Raw genomic sequence first — 18,380 nt, 5'->3', positions numbered from 1 at the left:
ATCTGATTGAATTTTCTTTTTGAGGTGACTAAAGTAGTGGATAGGGGAATGTCTACGGATGTTATTTACATGGACTTCCAGAAGGCATTTGATAAAAGTCCTTCATAAGAGACTGTTTACTAAAGTAGAAGCCCACAGAATTGAAGGCAAATTATTGACCAGATTAGGAAATTGGCTGAGCGGCAGGAGAGAGAGTCTGGATAATGGGCAGGTACTCTAATTGGCAGGATGTGACGAGTGGTGTCCCACAGGGATCTGTGTTGGGGCTTCAACTATTTACTGTATATATTAACAATTTACATGATGGCATAGAAGACCCCCATATCCAAATTTTCCAATGACACAAAGATAGGCAACATTGTAGGCAATGTAGAAGGAAGCTTAAAATTACAGAGGGATATCGACAGATTAAGTGAATGAGTAAAAATGTGTCAAATGGATTTCAACGTAGGCAAATGTGAGGTCATCCACTTTTGGACCTAAAAAGGATAGATCAAGGTACTTTCTAAATGGTGAATAGCTAAAAATAGTGGAGGTCCAAAAAGACTTGGGGGTCCAGGTACATCAATCATTAAAATGGCATGAACAGGTACAGAAAATCATCAAAAAGGCTAATGGAATGTTGGCCTGCTATCTTGAGGACGAGAATACAAGGGGGTAGAAGTTATGCTGCAGCTATACAACGCCCTGGTTAGGCCACACCTGGAGTACTGTGAGCAGTTCTGGACATCACACCTTAGGAAGAATATATTGGCCTTGGTGGAAGTGCAGCGTAGGTTTACCAGAATGATACCCGGACTTCAAAGGTTAAAAGATGATGTAACCTTCTGAATTCTAAGGAAGTTTGCAAGATATTAAGGGGAACAAATAGGGTTAAAAATGAGAGCCAGACATTTCAGGAGTGAAATTATGAAATACACACTGTGGGCTCAAGTTTCAGATCCCCGGCAGAACGGCGCACCTCGGAGAGGCCCTCCTATTTTCTAGAACTCAAAGAGCACCTAAAACTTACCTCGTGATTCTCCGATACCTGTAGGCCTGTTTCCAGCTCAGTGCGGTGCAGCAGGAGCTGCTGGGGGTGGAGAAAATGCGTTTTGAGCAAGCACTGCCGGCATGGGGGCGGGGCTAGAGCTCCACGTCAGTTTGAGTGCCAGCAGCGTTGCACATGTACGTTAGAGCGTGCGCGCATGCGCAATGGCACACAAACATTGGCAATCGGCCATCTTTAAAGGGACATGCAGAAGTGATTTTTGGGTGTGTGGAGCTGCGCAAAGCCTTCTGACTGATTTTGTGTGCCTGAAGGAGTGCTGTTAGCAGTACTGTGGAAGAAATCAGTTGCTGGAATTAGTGTGCTGTTGGTTGCTGCTAAACTTCAAGAACAAATGCTGCATAGGTGCATGCAAAATAAAGAGTGAGTGTTTTGAAAAATCAGAATGTCAATTCAATACAGCAATGGAACAATGTCCATCAAGAACTAAGAATTTCTTGCATGAGGAAGTGGAGACAACAGTTAATGTCATTGAGCAGAGATGGCAGGAGCTGGATACCAGCAACAGAGGTCGCACAAAAGTGCCACCCAAAGAAATGAAGAAACGCTGGAACCAAGTTGCAGAAGATTACTGCGCAGTGGTGCATTCCAGGAGATCTGGAAGCCAGTGTAAAAAGAAATGGCACAACCTTGGTCAAGTAGTTAGTGTAAGTAATATTTTCATTTTTTAATGGAATCTCAATTGTAAATGTGACCATCTGTATATGTCCCACCCAGCAGAGAGACGCATTCTGTAAAAAGTTATAGTTTAATCTTTGCAGAAAAAATTGGCCCACAACTAAATGGAAAGAACTTGAACAGGAGGCGGCCCGCCAAATCTGCATCCACTGAAACCCTTGGAGCAGAGGACCGCTGCTTTGATGAGTCATATCTGGACTAAGTCCTGAAAATGCATCGTGGCCCTTCAAATCAACCTGCTACCTGGCCTGCTATGTGTGAAACTAATCATGCCATCCATCCTGCCCCCTCCTGTGCTGCTAACTATTTGACTGTTCTGTTATATTTTGCAGATGATGATGCCAATCCTGAAGATACAGAAGAAGAACCAGAAGCGGACGAGGGGGAGTGCAGGGGTTGACTGAAATGTCTTCAGGGGAGACTTTTGAACTTAATATGTATCAGTCCACATCAACGGACATCAGTGTTTTAAACACTTGCATCGGTTCTGGTTCGACATTCTATGGTTTCACAGATTCCGACGTTGCGGGTCCCAGTGGTGCTGGTGTAATGCAGCATTTTACACCCAGTGCCCCACCGTCCCAGCCTGTGCCTCCTACTGGAGTGGTGCCGCCTGCAACACCCAGTGCCCCACCGTCCCAGCCTGCACCTTCCACTCGAGTGGTGCCACGAGGCAGACCCAGGCAGAGGAGGAGGAGAATTGAAACGCTCTCCTGAGATGTAGCGTGCAACAGATGTGGCTCAGGTTGTGGCATTGGGTGTGGAGAACAATGACCTTACCCGATCACTCATGGGCAGTGTCAATGCGGTGGGTGAAGAGATAACGGTAATGACGGGAGAAATAGCAGTAATGACACGGGAAATAAGGGAGGGAATGTCAGAGGGAGTGCAAGCGACGGCACAGGCCGTCAGAGAGGGGATGCAAGTGACATCACAGACCGTCAGGGAGGACATGCAAGTGACGGCACAGGTCCTCATGGAGGTAGCTGCTGCAATAAGGGCACACAGCCCGGCCAATCAAATTACACCCCCATGAAGAAGTGAACATTCGCCGAGATGTGGTTGAGAGATGGTTGGAGCCTTTCTTTGCTGCTTTTGTTCTTGTTAAAACTGCAGTAACTTTTTTCAAATTGAAATTGTTTTGTAAATTTTGTAACTTTACAACTTACAAGTGATCTTAGGGTTTTTAAGTGATCTTAAAGTGTAAATGTTCATATATTTTGTAAGTTATTTAATTTTGCACCTAAAAAGTGATCTTGAAATTTCAGTGATCTTAAGAGTGTAAGATTTTTCACATTTAAATTGTTTTGTAACTTTTGTAATTTTACAAGTTTAAAAGTGATCTTAGAGTCATATTAAAGTAGTTTGATACAAATATTTTATTACACTAACGTGCAGTACACTGTGAACTTTTCAATAAAATATTTTTACATTAAAACTGAATCATGTTCCATTAACACAACACAACGTAGGAACAACTCTAAAAACTAAACATGTCCATGCGGAACAATTGTCGCTGAGCCCTCAGGCATCAGTAATTGAAGCATTCACCGAGGAGCTGATGGCACAGGGTTCGAGCAATCGTTAAAGGAACACGATAGACCGCCCTCCTCCGACGTCGTGTTCCGGCATCAAGCACTTTTATGCTTTCCTGATCGTCGTCATCATCCTCATCCTGCTCTTCCAAATTACTATCAGGTACTCTCCCCTCATGTGGGTCTTCTGGTTCCACCATCATCTCCTGCTGCCTCTTGATGGCTAAGTTATGAAGCATGCAGCACACAACAGTGAAGTGACCGACAATCTCAGGGAGTATTGCAAGTGGCCTCCGGAATGTTCCAGGCATCGGAAATGCTGTTTCAAGATGCCAATGGTCCTCTCAATGATGCTGCGCGTCGCAATGTGCGCCATGTTGTATTGACGGTCAGCTTCTGTCCGTGTTACGCGTAGGGGCATCATGAGCCAGGCGGCGATGCCGTACCCTTTGTCTCCTAGTAACCAGCTCTGCCCTTCTGGCTGCTGCTCAAACATGTCAGATAGAACGCTGTCGCGTAGGATGAACACATCATGGGTGCTGCCAGGGTATCTTGCATCGACTGACATGATGCGCTGCATGTTGTCACACACGAGCTGCACATTAATGGAGTGGAAACCTTTTCTATTCCTGAACTGCTCGGCATCCTCCACAGGTGCTCGCAATACGAGGTGGGTACAATCAATGCAGCCCTGTACCTTTGAGAAGCCAGCAATCTTTGAGAAGCCCACAGCCCTGTCATGGATTGCTTGGCCGGTCATTGGGAACTTGATGAAGTCATTCCTCCACGCATACAGTGCAGCCGTGACCTGGTGAACGCAGGCATGTATTGCACGTTGCGAGATGGCGCGCGCATCTCCAGTTGTAGCTTGAAACGATCCCGAGGTATAGAAGGAAAGTTCAGCTGTAACCTTCACTTCAACAGCCAAGGCAGTCGGCGTTCTGCTTCTCGGCTGTAAATCTGCTCTCAGCATATCACAGATCTCAACGACAACATCTGTGTAAAAAGTCTGCGTTTCCGCAATCAGCCTCACTCATGTCCAGGTATGAACGCCTGACTCGATATTACCAACGTGGGTAAGGCCTCCTGCCCATCAGTCTACGGGCTATGACTTTCCCGGTGCGGTGAGCTCTAATCAATTCTCTCCTATATAGCTAATTGATGGAAAACCATTGCATAATCCATGGCATTGATAATGTAGCACTCATACTTGAAGTAAAACTTAAACTTTCAAAGGTGCGTGCCGGCCAGCTGGCTGGCTGGCTCTCCTTCCCGGTGTTTTTCGGGCCTCCCCCACTCCCTGGCCGAACGGCTGAGAGATCGCAACTCGGTGCCTGCATGCATGCTCGCCCTCCCGGTGTTTTCAAGGCCACCCCTACCCCCTGGCCGAATGGCCGAAAAATCGCAGCTTGATGCCTGCTGCTGCTGCTTCTGCTTCGATGGTGAGGTAGGAAAATTTAAGATTTTATTTCTTGATTTATTTATCCTTTATTATTGATGATGGCTCTTTATTGGTAAAAGTGAAGTTTAATGCTTTGTAAAATCCCCTAACTTCCCTTCCCCCCTCTCTCTCTCGCTCCCTGCACCGAATCTCTAAAATATAGGCAAGGTTTTTCTGAGCGTACAAAAATTGACACTTACTCCGTTCTAAGTTAGTTTGGAGTAACTTTTCGCTGCCTACACTTGCAAAACAGGCGTAAGTGGCTGGTAACACAACCTTTTGAAAAAAAAAACTGCAGTCAAACAAAACTATTCTAATTAACTAGAATTGGAGCAAACTAAAGGCTGCAAATTGCAATTTCTAAGATACTCCATACTAAACTAGTTGCTCCAAAAAGAATAGGAGCAACTTGAGCCGAAACTTGGGCCCAAAGCGTGGTAGAAGTTTGGAACTCTCTTCTGCAAATAGCAATTGATGCTCGATCAATTGCTAATTTTAAATCTGAGATTGATAGATTTTTGTGAACCAGAGGTATTAAGGGATATGGGCCAAAGGCAGGTGTATGGAGTTGGGTCGCAGATCAGCCATGATCATCTCACTGAATGGCGGAAAAGGCTCGAGGGGATGAATGGACTACTCCTGTTCCTATGTTCCTATAATTGTGTGACACAGGCTGGATGGACAAGAGGCTTTTTCCAGTCTGACCTTAAAAAATTATTTTTCATTTTCAGTGACCGAACAAAGAATGTTATTTTTAGTAACAGAGGAATATATATATATATTATATACACACACACAATATATATATATCTACTTCTGGTCTCTGCCACCACTGATCGATGCTCTGGTAATCAGCAGAAATCTAACTTCATATCAAAACATTACAAATATACAAAAACTAAGGTAAGGAAAAGACCATCTGCTCCATCAAGCCTAACCTATAATATTGTGTGCCTTCAACACCATTACTCCCATCTCGCCCACACAACCTTCTGGAAGAGTCAAAAAAGAGAGAGGAAAGCAAAACATGGGTCAATTTATGAAAAAAACTCTTACAAATTTCTCTCCGACCCCTGAAGTAAACCAAACAAGTTCCAGGAAGCCAGTTACTTGGAGACATTCCCCAACGGCCACCTACCTTCTATATGCAGTTATGAGTCGCACTCTGAAACTCATCCAGCTCCCTTTGAATACTTGCACCAAATCTGCACTTGCTGTACATGCCAGCAACTTGTTTCAGAAGTCGATGAATCTTTAAAAAGTAGTACCACAAGACATCTAACCTCGTTCTGTGCTTATGTAGCATACTCAAGATCCTGGGTCCTTCCTGACCTAGCTGGCTTGAATAGCCAATCCACATGGATCAAATCTAATCATTTTTTTGAGGCCTGAATCAAATCTCTTCAAAGTCTCTATTTTCTAAGGTTAAAAAGCCACAGCTCTCTAAGCCTATTCTGGTATCTGAGGGATTTAAACTAGGAATCAATCTGGTGTTCCTCCTCTGAACTTTTATAATCACCTGCCATATAAGTGGACCAAAACTGGAAACAGTGGGTCCAAATTTCCCCATGAGTTGCACCGTTTTTTTGGTGTAACCTGATTTTTCTGGTGTATCTTTTTAGTTGCAAATATGGCCATTTAATTTGCGCCAGTGTAAGTGGAGTTAGTTAGGTTTTTTGTTAGGTCAGTTTTTTTTCCCCAAAAGGGGGCGTTCCCAGCCACTTACATCATTTATGCCAATTTGGCAAGAAAAAAGTTGTACTAAACTAACTTAGGGCAGTGTATGTGTCCACTTTTGTCCGCACAGAAAGACCTTACTTACAGTTAAGGAATCGGCTCAAGTAACTACATTTAAAGCACCACCAAGCACCAAATAAAGCACAAAAAGTAATAAGCAATTCATTAACAAATAAAATAGAAGGAACCCTGCACCTAAAGCACCAAAATCAATCAGTAAATAACAAATAAAAAATACAAATCCGACCTTAGGGAACGCATTGGGCCGCCGATGAGGGAACCCATTCGACCAGGGTTGGGGGGGGGGGGGGGGGGGCGGAGAGGAGGTGGGGTGTGAGAGGAGGAGGACGGGGGGGGGGGGGTGAGAGGAGGAGGAGGGGGGGGGTGAGAGGAGGAGGAGGGGGGGGTGAGAGGAGGAGGAGGGGGGGGTGAGAGGAGGAGGAGGGGGGGTGAGAGGAGGAGGGGGGGGGGTTGAGAGGAGGAGGAGGGGGGAGTTGAGAGGAGAAGGAAGAGGGGGTGAGAGGAGGAGGGAGGGGGGGTGAGAGGAGGAGGGAGGGGGGGTGAGAGGAGGAGGAGGGGGGGTGAGAGGAGGAGGAGGGGGGTGAGAGGAGGAGGAGGGGGGGTGAGAGGAGGAGGAGGGGGGGGTGAGAGGAGGAGGAGGGGGGGGTGAGAGGAGGAGGAGGGGGGGGTGAGAGGAGGAGGAGGGGGGGTGAGAGGAGGAGGAGGGGGGTGAGAGGAGGAGGAGGGGGGGGTGAGAGGAGGAGGGGGGGGGGGTGAGAGGAGGAGGGAGGGGGGGTGAGAGGAGGAGGAGGGGGGTGAGAGGAGGAGGAGGGGGGGTGAGAGGAGGAGGAGGGGGGGGTGAGAGGAGGAGGAGGGGGGGTGAGAGGAGATGGGGGGGTGAGAGAAGGAGGAGGGGGGGTGAGAGGGGGAGGGGGAAGCACCCTCTTGCGAAGCACATCTAGACTGATGTCCGGCATGGCATCAAACATCCACATGAAACCCCGGTTCATCTGGTCGAGAGTTACAAACCCAGACCACCAGAAACTCTTCAGGAGTTTTACAATCAGGTCAGAGGCGTCGCCACTGGTGGATTCAAGAACCATCACCACAGGCCCCTCCCAGACCAAAGTTCCATCTTGATTTTCTTGGTGTTTCTAATCTGTAAATCCCCTAATCCAAGGCTGAAAGGAATCAAATCATCTTTTGACATGAAGGGAAGAAAACAATCAGATGACACAGCCTGCAGAGCACACTCCGGTCGCCGATGAGGGAGCCCATTTGGCCAGGGCTAGGGACGGTGAGCTTCAGAACCCTCCCACTCAGCCTGCAGCGCACGTTTGCAGAAACGGCCTGCCAGGAGCTACTGCACATGTTCGCAGACTCTAGTACGCATGTGCAGTGGTCCTGGCACTGTTTTCAGCGCCGGGACCTGGCTCCGCCCCCAATCCACGCTGTACCACGACGGAGGAGAGGCTGGGGAGCAATCAGAATATAGAGGTCTTTTTTTGCCACACTTGGAGGCGGACAAAAGCGGCGCAGCTCGAGCGAGGGCGACAGAAAAACAGGTTAGGGAAATTTGGGCCCAGTATTCTGAAAATGCCTGACCAAGACTTTACACAGAGACAGAGTAGTATTTCTTGTTTTGTATTTATTCACCGGACAATGCATGCTAACATTCTATTGGTTTTATCAAAAACCGCACTGTTGTGGACCTTCAATGAATCATACACTACAGCATAAATGTCCTTCTCAAGCTCACTTACAAGGAAGAATAATTGTGGAGGTTTGTAGTGATTTAATTGTGGTAATCTGCACAGTACGAAGCCATTGAAGTTGATGTGTGGGGCAAAAAGTAATCAAGATCAGGACAAGGTGGGTTGGGGCTTGTGGGGGGGGGGGGGTAGGAGAGAGATATGCTGGTTAGCAAACAACAGTATTTTCCCTCTCTTTCTGCTACATTTTATATAATGTGAAGAATGTTTTGCAGTTCAATTGAAGGAAGAAAAAGATGCAATGCAAGATTCAATAATAGTTCGAAATGTGTGTGTGGAGAGTGTGTTGGTTGCAGACAATTACTGAAGTAGTGTTACATTATTTGATAAACCCCAGGGTTATTTAAGAGGAAATTCTATCCTAATATATGTTGTGTGATTTTTAGCACCCCACTGTTGGGAAGATAGCGAGAGGGCAGAAGGGTCATCTTGACTGGCTTTGTTTGTGGAAAATGATATTTTTTTTATAAGGGGCGGGGGAGGAGAAGAGGTTCAAGCCTTCGGATTTATGGGAAATTGAACTCATCCCACAGTATTCCCATAGCATAGATCTCCCAAATCAACTTCCAATGAGTAAGACCAGACTCTACCTCCTCCATACCCCCAGTCTCTTCTATCCTGCCTCTCCCTCCTCGGCTCTCGGCCCCACTAAGCTGCTTCCAAGTATCACAAGTAAACTCCCACACCATTTCTTCCCAGCCAGATATTGTTAAATTGTACAACATGGCCCCTTTGACCCTTTCAGTAATATCTGATTGGAATGGTGAGGGAACCAACTTACTGAAGAGGTATTTTACTTTAAAGTGAAGCACAAAGTGATTTAACCCATCCATACTGCACTCTGGAGTGAATATAATGGCAGTAATCCGAGCAGGGCATCGGGGAGCAATAATCTACGCGTAGATGATGAAATCACAAGTGGAAAAATATCCTGGGAAGAATAAATAAAACAGTAAGAATTCCACTGCAGTGGAATCACCTAAGCACCTAATTAATAGCAGCCTTTTAAAATGATCAATGCCCATGTAATTTCCATTTTTGCCTTTCAGGCTAAAGTTCCTGTAAGAAGCTTCTACGGAACTGAATTCCTTATTAAGCTTTATTGTAAGACTAGAAATTGTTAAACTAGAATTAGATTAATACTAACATTCAAAATCAATTTCTCATTATAACCATTCTTCCTCCGAACTGAGTATTTGGAAAACACTTGCTGTATTATATTAATTCACTATGATTCCAGAAATCCATTAGGACTACAGCATACCTATTTGGCTCTCACATTATATAAGAAATAGTAGCAGGAGTAGGCCATTTGACCCGTCGAGCCTGCTCCGCCATTTAATAAGATCATGGCTGATCTGATCATGGATTCAGCTCCACTTCCCTGCCCATTCCCCATAACCTTTTATTCCCTTATCACTCAATAATCATTTCACTATTTCGTGTCAAGCCTACAAATCAATACATTTTAAAGCTCTCCAAGTATTTCAGCCCGTTCACTGCACTTTGCTGTTCTAATGCCGCTTGATACAACTCACATTTTTTTTTTTTTCGTACCCAATCTTTCCAATTCTTTGTCAGATCACAAACGCCAGAGGTCACCTTGCACACATCAAGGATCACCCTGCGCTAATGCTCTTAGCCAAAAGGCCTAGAGCCCAAGCACCGTTCCTGGAAGTACTGCAATACCAGGTTCGTGCCATGGAGGTGGATGGGTCAGCAACCCCACACACCTCCGTGGAGGTGGATGGGTCAAGTCAGTACAGCAATACCACCACCATGACCATCTGGAGCCACTCTGAATTGGAGACCGCACTAGAATGACATCAAACAGCATCCTTCTTCGTGAGATTTAGCAAATAATCAGGTATATGTCATCTACATGCTATTATAATATGTTATAGCACAAGTCTCATTGTACATTAAAATATCTCACTGGCAATCACAGAATCTTCATGGAGATTGATGCCAAGAAGCAATCCTATGCATTTAAAATGAGAAGTCTAAAGAGGTCAGCTCATAATGCTGTCATCAAATTAAGACCCCTGGTGACCTTCATTCTTTTCTACTTCATGTTTATTAACAAGCAGCACTTAAAGAATGAGCTGATTTAAATTAGAATGCCGAGGTTAAACAGGCTTAGTGTAAAAATCATATTTTCCATGATTTATTTTACATTATAAGTTAACTGAATGCATTTTCATTTTGTTTAAAGATTATACCTGTTTTCATCAGCAAGCAATATTCAACAAATTTTAGCAGTCCTTGACTTCAGTATCCATTGTAAGATTGCACAAATGGTCATTTCTGACCAAATACCTTCTGAATAATAAATTATTGGACTTGAATAGATTGATCAGCACATAGATATTCTTCTGAATACATTAAATAACAGAAAGCATACCATGCTGTGGATTAAAGGCAGTTACTAAAAGGTACTAGTAAAGTATGTTTATTCTACATGTGTGCTGCATTAGAATGGTAGGGGGCGCATTTGTAAATCTGCCAGATGTCAAGCTCCCAGACTCAAACAAACCATAAGGACAGGTACTGGTTGGAAACAATGCCCCTCGCTGGTTGATGGAACACACAAGGAAGAAGTCACCACTACAGAGCTAATTGCAAATGAGCACTGGTGGAGATATTGAGGGGCAGAAATTCAACCAAAATAGTCATTTAGAACAAGCACATTTAGCAAAGAACTGCCTTTTCCAGCACCACACATAGGGGCCAAGTTTCGGCCTGAGTAGCTCCTGTTTTTTTGGAGCAACTGGTTTAGAATGGAGTATTTTAGAAATTTGAATTCTCGGCATTTAGTTTGCTCCAGTTCTAGTCAGTTAGAACAGTTTCACTTTGGAACAGAATTTTCTTTTCAAAAGGGGGCGTGTCCGGCCACTTACGCCTGTTTACAAAGTTTAGGCAGTGAAAACTTACTCCAAACTAACTTAGAATGGAGTAAGTGAAAATTTTTGTACGTTCGAAAAAACCTCGTCTACACTTTAGAAAATCAGGCATAGGTGACAAATTAGGCGTAGGGAATGGTGGTGGGGGGGGGGGGGTTTAAAAGGGAAGTTAACAAACATTAAACACTTCAGTTTTACAAATAAAGAGCCATCATCAATAATAAATGATAAATACATCAATAAATCAATCCAAAAAAATTAATAAAAATAATTTTTTTTTTAAAAAAGTCAATAAATAAAACATTTTCTACTTACCGACTGCAGCACCGGGAGTCCTCCAACAGCGTGCTGGGATGACCCCCCCAGTGTGTCCCTGTCAGTGTCTCTATCTCTCTGTCTGTCTGTGTGTGTGTCTCTATCTCTCTGTCTGTCTGTATGTGTGTCTCTATCTCTGTCTGTCAGTGCCTGTGTTTCTGACAGCGAGGGGGGTGGGAGGAGGAGAGTGGGGGAGTAGGAGGGGGGGTGGGGGAAGGGGGTGGGGAGAAGGGGGCGGGAGAAGGGGGCGGGGGGAAGGGGGCGGGGGGAAGGGGGCGGGGGGAAGGGGGCGGGGGGAAGGGGGCGGGGGGAAGGGGGCGGGGGGAAGGGGGCGGGGGGAAGGGGGCGGGGGGAAGGGGGCGGGGGGAAGGGGGCGGGGGGAAGGGGGCGGGGGGAAGGGGGCGGGGAGAAGGGGGCGGGGGGAAGGGGGCGGGGAGAAGGGGGCGGGGAGAAGGGGGCGGGAGAGGGGTGGGGAGAAGGGGGCGGGAGAAGGGGGCGGGAGAAGGGGGCGGGAGAAGGGGGCGGGAGAGAGGCGGGGAGAAGGGGGCGGGGAGAGGGGGGCGGGGAGAAGGGGGCGGGGAGAGGGGGGCGGGGAGAAGGGGTGGGGAGAAGGGGGCGGGAGGTGGGCGGGAGAGGGGTGGGGAGAAGGGGGCGGGGAGAAGGGGGCGGGGAGAAGGGGGCGGGGAGAAGGGGGCGGGGAGAAGGGGGCGGGGAGAAGGGGGCGGGGAGAAGGGGGCGGGGAGAAGGGGGCGGGGAGAAGGGGGCGGGGAGAAGGGGGCGGGGAGAAGGGGGCGGGGAGAAGGGGGCGGGGAGAAGGGGGCGGGGAGAAGGGGGCGGGGAGAAGGGGGCGGGGAGAAGGGGGCGGGGAGAAGGGGGCGGGGAGAAGGGGGCGGGGAGAAGGGGGCGGGGAGAAGGGGGCGGGGAGAAGGGGGCGGGGAGAAGGGGGCGGGGAGAAGGGGGCGGGGAGAAGGGGGCGGGGAGAAGGGGGCGGGGAGAAGGGGGCGGGGAGAAGGGGGCGGGGAGAAGGGGGCGGGGAGAAGGGGGCGGGGAGAAGGGGGCGGGGAGAAGGGGGCGGGAGAGGGGTGGGGAGAAGGGGGCGGGAGAGGGGTGGGGAGAAGGGGGCGGGAGAGGGGTGGGGAGAAGGGGGCGGGAGAGGGGTGGGGAGAAGGGGGCGGGAGAGGGGTGGGGAGAAGGGGGCGGGAGAGGGGTGGGGAGAAGGGGGCGGGAGAGGGGTGGGGAGAAGGGGGCGGGAGAGGGGTGGGGAGAAGGGGCGGGAGAGGGGTGGGGAGAAGGGGGCGGGAGAGGGGTGGGGAGAAGGGGGCGGGAGAGGGGGAGAAGGGGGCGGGAGAGGGGGAGAAGGGGGCGGGAGAGGGGGAGAAGGAGAGAGGAGGGATGGAGTGAAGGAGAGAGGAGGGATGGAGTGAAGGAGAGAGGAGGGAGGGAGTGAAGGAGAGAGGAGGGAGGGAGTGAAGGAGAGAGGAGGGAGGGAGTGAAGGAGAGAGGAGGGAGGGAGTGAAGGAGAGAGGAGGGAGGGAGTGAAGGAGAGAGGAGGGAGGGAGTGAAGGAGAGAGAGAGGTAGGGAGGGAAGGAGAGAGAGAGGGAGGGAGGGAAGGAGAGAGGGAGGGAGGGAAGGAAAGGAGGGAAGGAGAGGGGAAGGAGAGAGGAGGGAGGGAGAGAGGGGAAGGAGAGAGGAGGGAGGGAGAGAGGGGGAGAGGGAGGGAGGGGGGGGCAGGGAGGGAGAGAAGGAGGCCGGGCCCAAGACTTCGGGCTGGATTTACAGGTAGGTGGCGTCGGGTCTTTGGGGGCGGGGGGGGGGAAGAGAGAGAAAAGAGAGTCGCGGAGGGGGGGGTTGGCACAGGGGTCGGGTTGGCGGGGGGAGGGGGGGCGGAGAAGCAGAGGTCGAGTCGCCGGGGGGAGGGGGGCCTTATCCACGCAGCCCCAGTGAGGCCATGCGGCCAGGGCTAGGGGCTGCGTGCTTCGGGCCCCTCCCACAGATTTGGGCGCTTGGAGCTACTGCACATGCGCGCCCACTGTAGCACGCATGTGCAGAGATCCCGGCACTGTTTTCAGTGCAGGGACCTGGCTCCGCCCCCCACAGCTCGTGCTGCGCCGCGCCCAGCTCCAGAGGAACTGCAGGGAGCCGGAGAATAGGTGAGTTTTTTTATTTAGGCGCACTTTGTGGCGCGAAAAACGGGCGTCCAGGTCCGCAGCCCAAAACTTGGGCCCATTGTTATGTAAACTCGCTATTGTAGAGAACAAAGCCTCAATTCTCAATGTTTTAGTCAAACATCTTTCAAATGCCAGAGATTTTTTTTGATGTATGTGGGCATCAATATCTATACTGATTTCTGATTTCTATACTTCAGTGCTAACATCTGTTTTTTTCCAATTTCAGAGCACATAACGAGGAGTAAAACACCAAGGATTCAAGCTGTATTCTTCTTACAACTGATCTCCAAGAAAATGAGAAAATTGTAGTTTTCATTTCAAACAAAATGTTTTTAATATCCACTGTTGTTGACATGTCCCTTCTGGGAAGAGCATTGCTTGATACAGCAGCCTTAACTGTAAAAAGTTTCACATGTTTTATTTCTCACAGTGCAGGGAAACGGTAACTAGTGGGTGCCACAGGAATCGGTGCTGGGGCCTCAACTATTTACATACAAGCTATATTAATGACTTGGATGAAAAGTGTAACGTAGCGAAGTTTGCTGATGATACAAAGATGGCTGGGAAAGCAAGTTGTGAGGAAGACACAAAGAATCTGTAAAGATATATAGACAGGCTAATTGTGTGGGCAAACATTTGGCAGATGGAGTATAATGTGGGAAAGTGTGAGACTATCTACTTCGGCAGGAAAAATAAAAAAACAAATTATTTAAATGGAGAGATTACAAAATGCTGCAGTAGAGGGACCTGGGTGTCCTTGTGCATGAAACACAAAAAGTTAGTATGTAGGTACAGCAAGTAATCAGGAAGGCAATTGGAATGTTGACCGTTATTGCAAAAGGGGATGGAGTATAAAAGCAGGGAAGTCCTGTTACAAATACACATCTGGAGTACTGCGTACAGTTTTGGTCTCATTTAAGGCGAGATATACTTGCATTGGAGGCAGTTCAGAGAAGGTTCACGAGGTTGATTCCTGGGATGAAGGGGTTGACTTGAAAGGCTGAGCCTATACTCATTGGAGTTTTGAAGAATGAGAGGTGATCTTATTGAAACATATAAGATACTGAGGGGACTCGACAAGGTAGATGCAGAGAGGAAGATTCCACTCATGGGGTAATCTAGAACAAGGGGGCATAGTTTAAGACTAAGGGATTGCCCATTTAGAACGGACATGAGGAGGAATTTCTTCTCAGAAGGTCGTAAATCTGTGGAATTCTTTGCCCCAGAGAGCTGGGTCATTAAATATATTTAAGGTGGAGATAGACAGATTTTTGAATGATAAGGGAGTCAAGGGTTATGGGGAGCGGGCAGGGAAGTGGAGCTGAGTCCAAGATCAGATCAGCCATGATTTTATTAAATCGCAGAGCAGTCTCGAGGGGCCAAATGGCCTACTCCTGAACCCATTTCTTATGTTCTTATCTAAATTTGTGAGATCTGCGGTCATGAATTTCTGATCTTGAGGGCTTGTTGCAACTATGCAAGTAGGAGAGATGCACAACTGGCAAGCACTGAATGAAGAAATTGTGTGCAAGTGATTTTACAAAAAGCTATTTGGCAAAAAGCAGAAAAAGGACAATTAATTTAATTTGCAAAAACAGCATTAATATTCCAAAAAAATAGCACACACCAATTAAGTATTTCAGTACTAGACTTCCCAGTATCTCTTGCAATGTAGCAATATAAAGAAATAAAAAAATTAATTCAGAGATGTGACAGTCTTCTTCCCCTAACTGCAAAGAGGATGGTCCAACTTAGCTAGAGGTTAATTACAATTTTTTTTATTGCTCTCCCTCTGAACAATTTTCTCCCCCTTTCTCTCCTCAAAGACATTGGGGCCGAAATTGCCCCTTTCCATAAGGCCTGTTAACACTGGAAATTGTCAGCTATGCTGTGGAGCGCAATGGCCGGCAATTTTTTATGTAATGGCTGCCGTTGCATGAAAAATTGCATTTCTGCGGTATCCCTTTAAAGCGGAGAATGCACTGCCGTTGTCACCATGTTTTTTTTTTGTCGGCCGACTGCCATGTCGGGCCAACAATTCCGCCAACAGGTAGTCTGGCACCCCCCCCCCCTCCGTGGGTGCCAGGCCACTGGCCTGGCCGAAACCTTCCTTGGTGGCCCAGTGGACCTAACTTTAAAAAGTGAAGGGGAGAACCGTGGTGACACAGCGCCATGATGCGCTTGGCTGATGACTGACAGCGGCGGCAACTCCGCAGCCCCCCAACTTTTGACCCTCAAGTGCGCTCACTGCCGGACTACCACTCCCATTATGAGCGACATCCAGTCCGCCCGGGAAAAAAAAGCTAACGAGCGGAATTTCGCTCCAGAGGCCACCTCATCCACCACAATGGTGAAAACAACAAAAATGGGGTGCGTGCACCCTGTTTCCAGTGGGGGGCAATTTCGGCCCGACTGACTTTTGCTGAGGTACAGTTTTCACAGGTGCTGTTACAAGGGGACCTGGAAGGGGTTGGGTTGGAAATTACAGGCAGATCCAAACCTGGCTTCACAATTCTCCAGCAGAGGTCCTACATAACTGTAAGTATCAAGTTCCAATGCCTCATCTGAGCCACAAAGTTAAGAGCAGCCATGCACCCCATCAGCAAATGGACCAGCAACCTTTCAGCCACAAGTTACCACCTGAAGAAGGCAACCATCTTATACCTCACAGAAGAAACAGGAAATTCTGTCAACAATTTTTCTTATATTTATATATTGTATTCTACAGTGTGAGTCATAATCCTGAGCTACCAAGATCTCATTCAAGTAACTGGACTAATACCAGCTGCTTCACAAACATTTATCTTCAAGTTGGAGATGAGTGGCCAGGTGGAATACAAACATTTTTATAAAGTTACAATGGTTAGTGATACTCACTTCTTCGCCAGTAAGGTAGTAAGCAGAGAGGAGCCCTCCAACAAATCGAATATTCACTTCAAAAACCGAAATCTCTGCATGCTGAAAAGAAGAAAAAAATGTCGTCAAGATTGAACAATATGCATCACTTTCTAACAGATTACCTGTTTGCATACTTAACAACTTTCTAAAGTTTTCTCCAATTTGTATGAGTGCAGCATTCAAAATTGCTTTGACTGTTCTGCGCTAGCCAGGTGGATTATTGTCACATTAGTTTCGGCCTGAGTTGCTCCTGTTTTTTTGGAGCAACTGGTTTAGAATGGAGTATCTTAGAAATTGCAATTCTCGGCATTTAGTTTGCTCCAGTTCTATCAGTTAGAACAGTTTCAGTTTGGAACAGATTTTTTTTTCCAAAAGTGGGCATGTATCCGGCCACTTACGCCCATTTTGAAAGTTTAGGCAGTGAAAACATACTCCAAACTAACTTAGAATGGAGTAACTGTAGATTTTTGTACGCTCAGAAAAACCTTGTCTACACTTAGAAAATCAGGCGTAGGTTACAAATTAGGCGTAGGGAATTGGGGGGTGGGGGGTTCAAAGGGAAGTTTACAAACATTAAACACTTCAGTTTTACAAATAAAGAGCCATCATCAATAATAAATGATAAATACATCAATAAATCAACTAATAAATCAATCCAAAAAAAATTAATAAAATTTTGTTTTAAATTAATAAAACATTTTCTACTTACCGACTGCAGCACTGAGAGTCCTCCAACAGCGTACTGGGATGGCCCCCCCAGTGTGTCTCTGTCAGTGTCTCTATCTCTCTGTCTGTCTGTGTGTGTGTCTCTCACTCTGTCTGCCAGTGTCTGTGGCCCCAAGATTCCACATGATTTGCTCCTGATTTTTAGGAGCAACTGGTGTAGAACGGAGTATCTTAGAAATCGGAATTCTCCACATTTAGTTTGCTCCAGTTCTAGTCAGGTAGAACAGTTTCACTTTGGAACAGAATTTTTTTTCAAAAGGGGGCGTGTCCAGCCACTTACGCCTGCTTTCAAAGTTTCGTGAGTGAAAACTTACTCCAAACTAACTTAGAATGGAGTAAGTGAAGATTTTTGTACGCTCGAAAAAACCTTGTCTACACTTTAGAAAATTAGGCGTAGGTTACAAATTAGGCGTAGGGAACGAGGTGGGGGGGGAGGGAAGTCATTAAATTCTACAATCAATCCTTAGTTATACTTATACAAATATTATACAAATAAATCCAACCTGAATAAAAATTTATAAGCAAAGAAAAGATTAAATAAACCATGTTCCTACCTGTGTGAAAGTGCTTCAGGCAGGCCTTTCATGTTGGAGACAGGCAGCGGTGTGGCGTCAGTGTCTCGACGGCAGCGGCAGTAAGCTTCGAGCTGAGCTGCAGTGCTTGAGGCAGGCCTTCATTCTCTTGGTGGCTGGCCGTGAAGAAGCAGCACCGGTCGGACCCGAGGCCATTCGGCCATGAGATATCAGTGGCGTCAGTGGTTGGCCGGCAGCCGAAGAATCAGCGGACCGATGTGAGGCCATTCGGCCATGAGATAGCAGCAGCGTCAGTGGCTGGCCGGCAGCCGAAGAATCAACGCAGGACACACGCAGCTCATTAAGGTTCTTGAGGCCATTCGGCCACGCTTTAGGGGCGGAGTCAGTGGCTGGCCGGCAGCCAAAGAATCAGCAGCGGACGGACGTGAGGCCATTCGGCCATAGGATATCAGCGCCGTCAGTGGCTGGCCGGCAGCCAAAGATACAGCAGCAGCCTTTGAGCTGTGAGGGGGACTGAGGCCCTTTGGACAGGGAGAGGCAGCCACATCGACAGTTTTATATTTAAATTTGCAGAATGGGTGCTGCATTGTCAACACCACGTATTATTGCAAAGTTGAATTGGCTC

At 47.5% G+C, this 18,380-nt stretch overlaps 1 protein-coding gene across 2 annotated transcripts in view; it reads right to left on the bottom strand.

The window, feature by feature from the left end:
- The window catches only part of man1a1 (mannosidase, alpha, class 1A, member 1), a 590,495-nt gene that overhangs the window by 285,834 nt on the left and 286,281 nt on the right, over positions 1–18,380 (bottom strand). For both annotated transcript variants that reach the window (XM_070885307.1, XM_070885308.1), the window contains exon 4: positions 16,476–16,556. In XM_070885307.1, the coding sequence (XP_070741408.1) occupies positions 16,476–16,556 (81 nt within the window). The remainder of the gene's footprint in view (positions 1–16,475; positions 16,557–18,380) is intronic.

Source organism: Pristiophorus japonicus, chromosome 7 (genome assembly GCF_044704955.1).
Source record: "Pristiophorus japonicus isolate sPriJap1 chromosome 7, sPriJap1.hap1, whole genome shotgun sequence".
Classification (NCBI taxonomy): domain Eukaryota; kingdom Metazoa; phylum Chordata; class Chondrichthyes; family Pristiophoridae; genus Pristiophorus; species Pristiophorus japonicus.
This window is presented reverse-complemented; position numbering and strand designations above follow the sequence as displayed.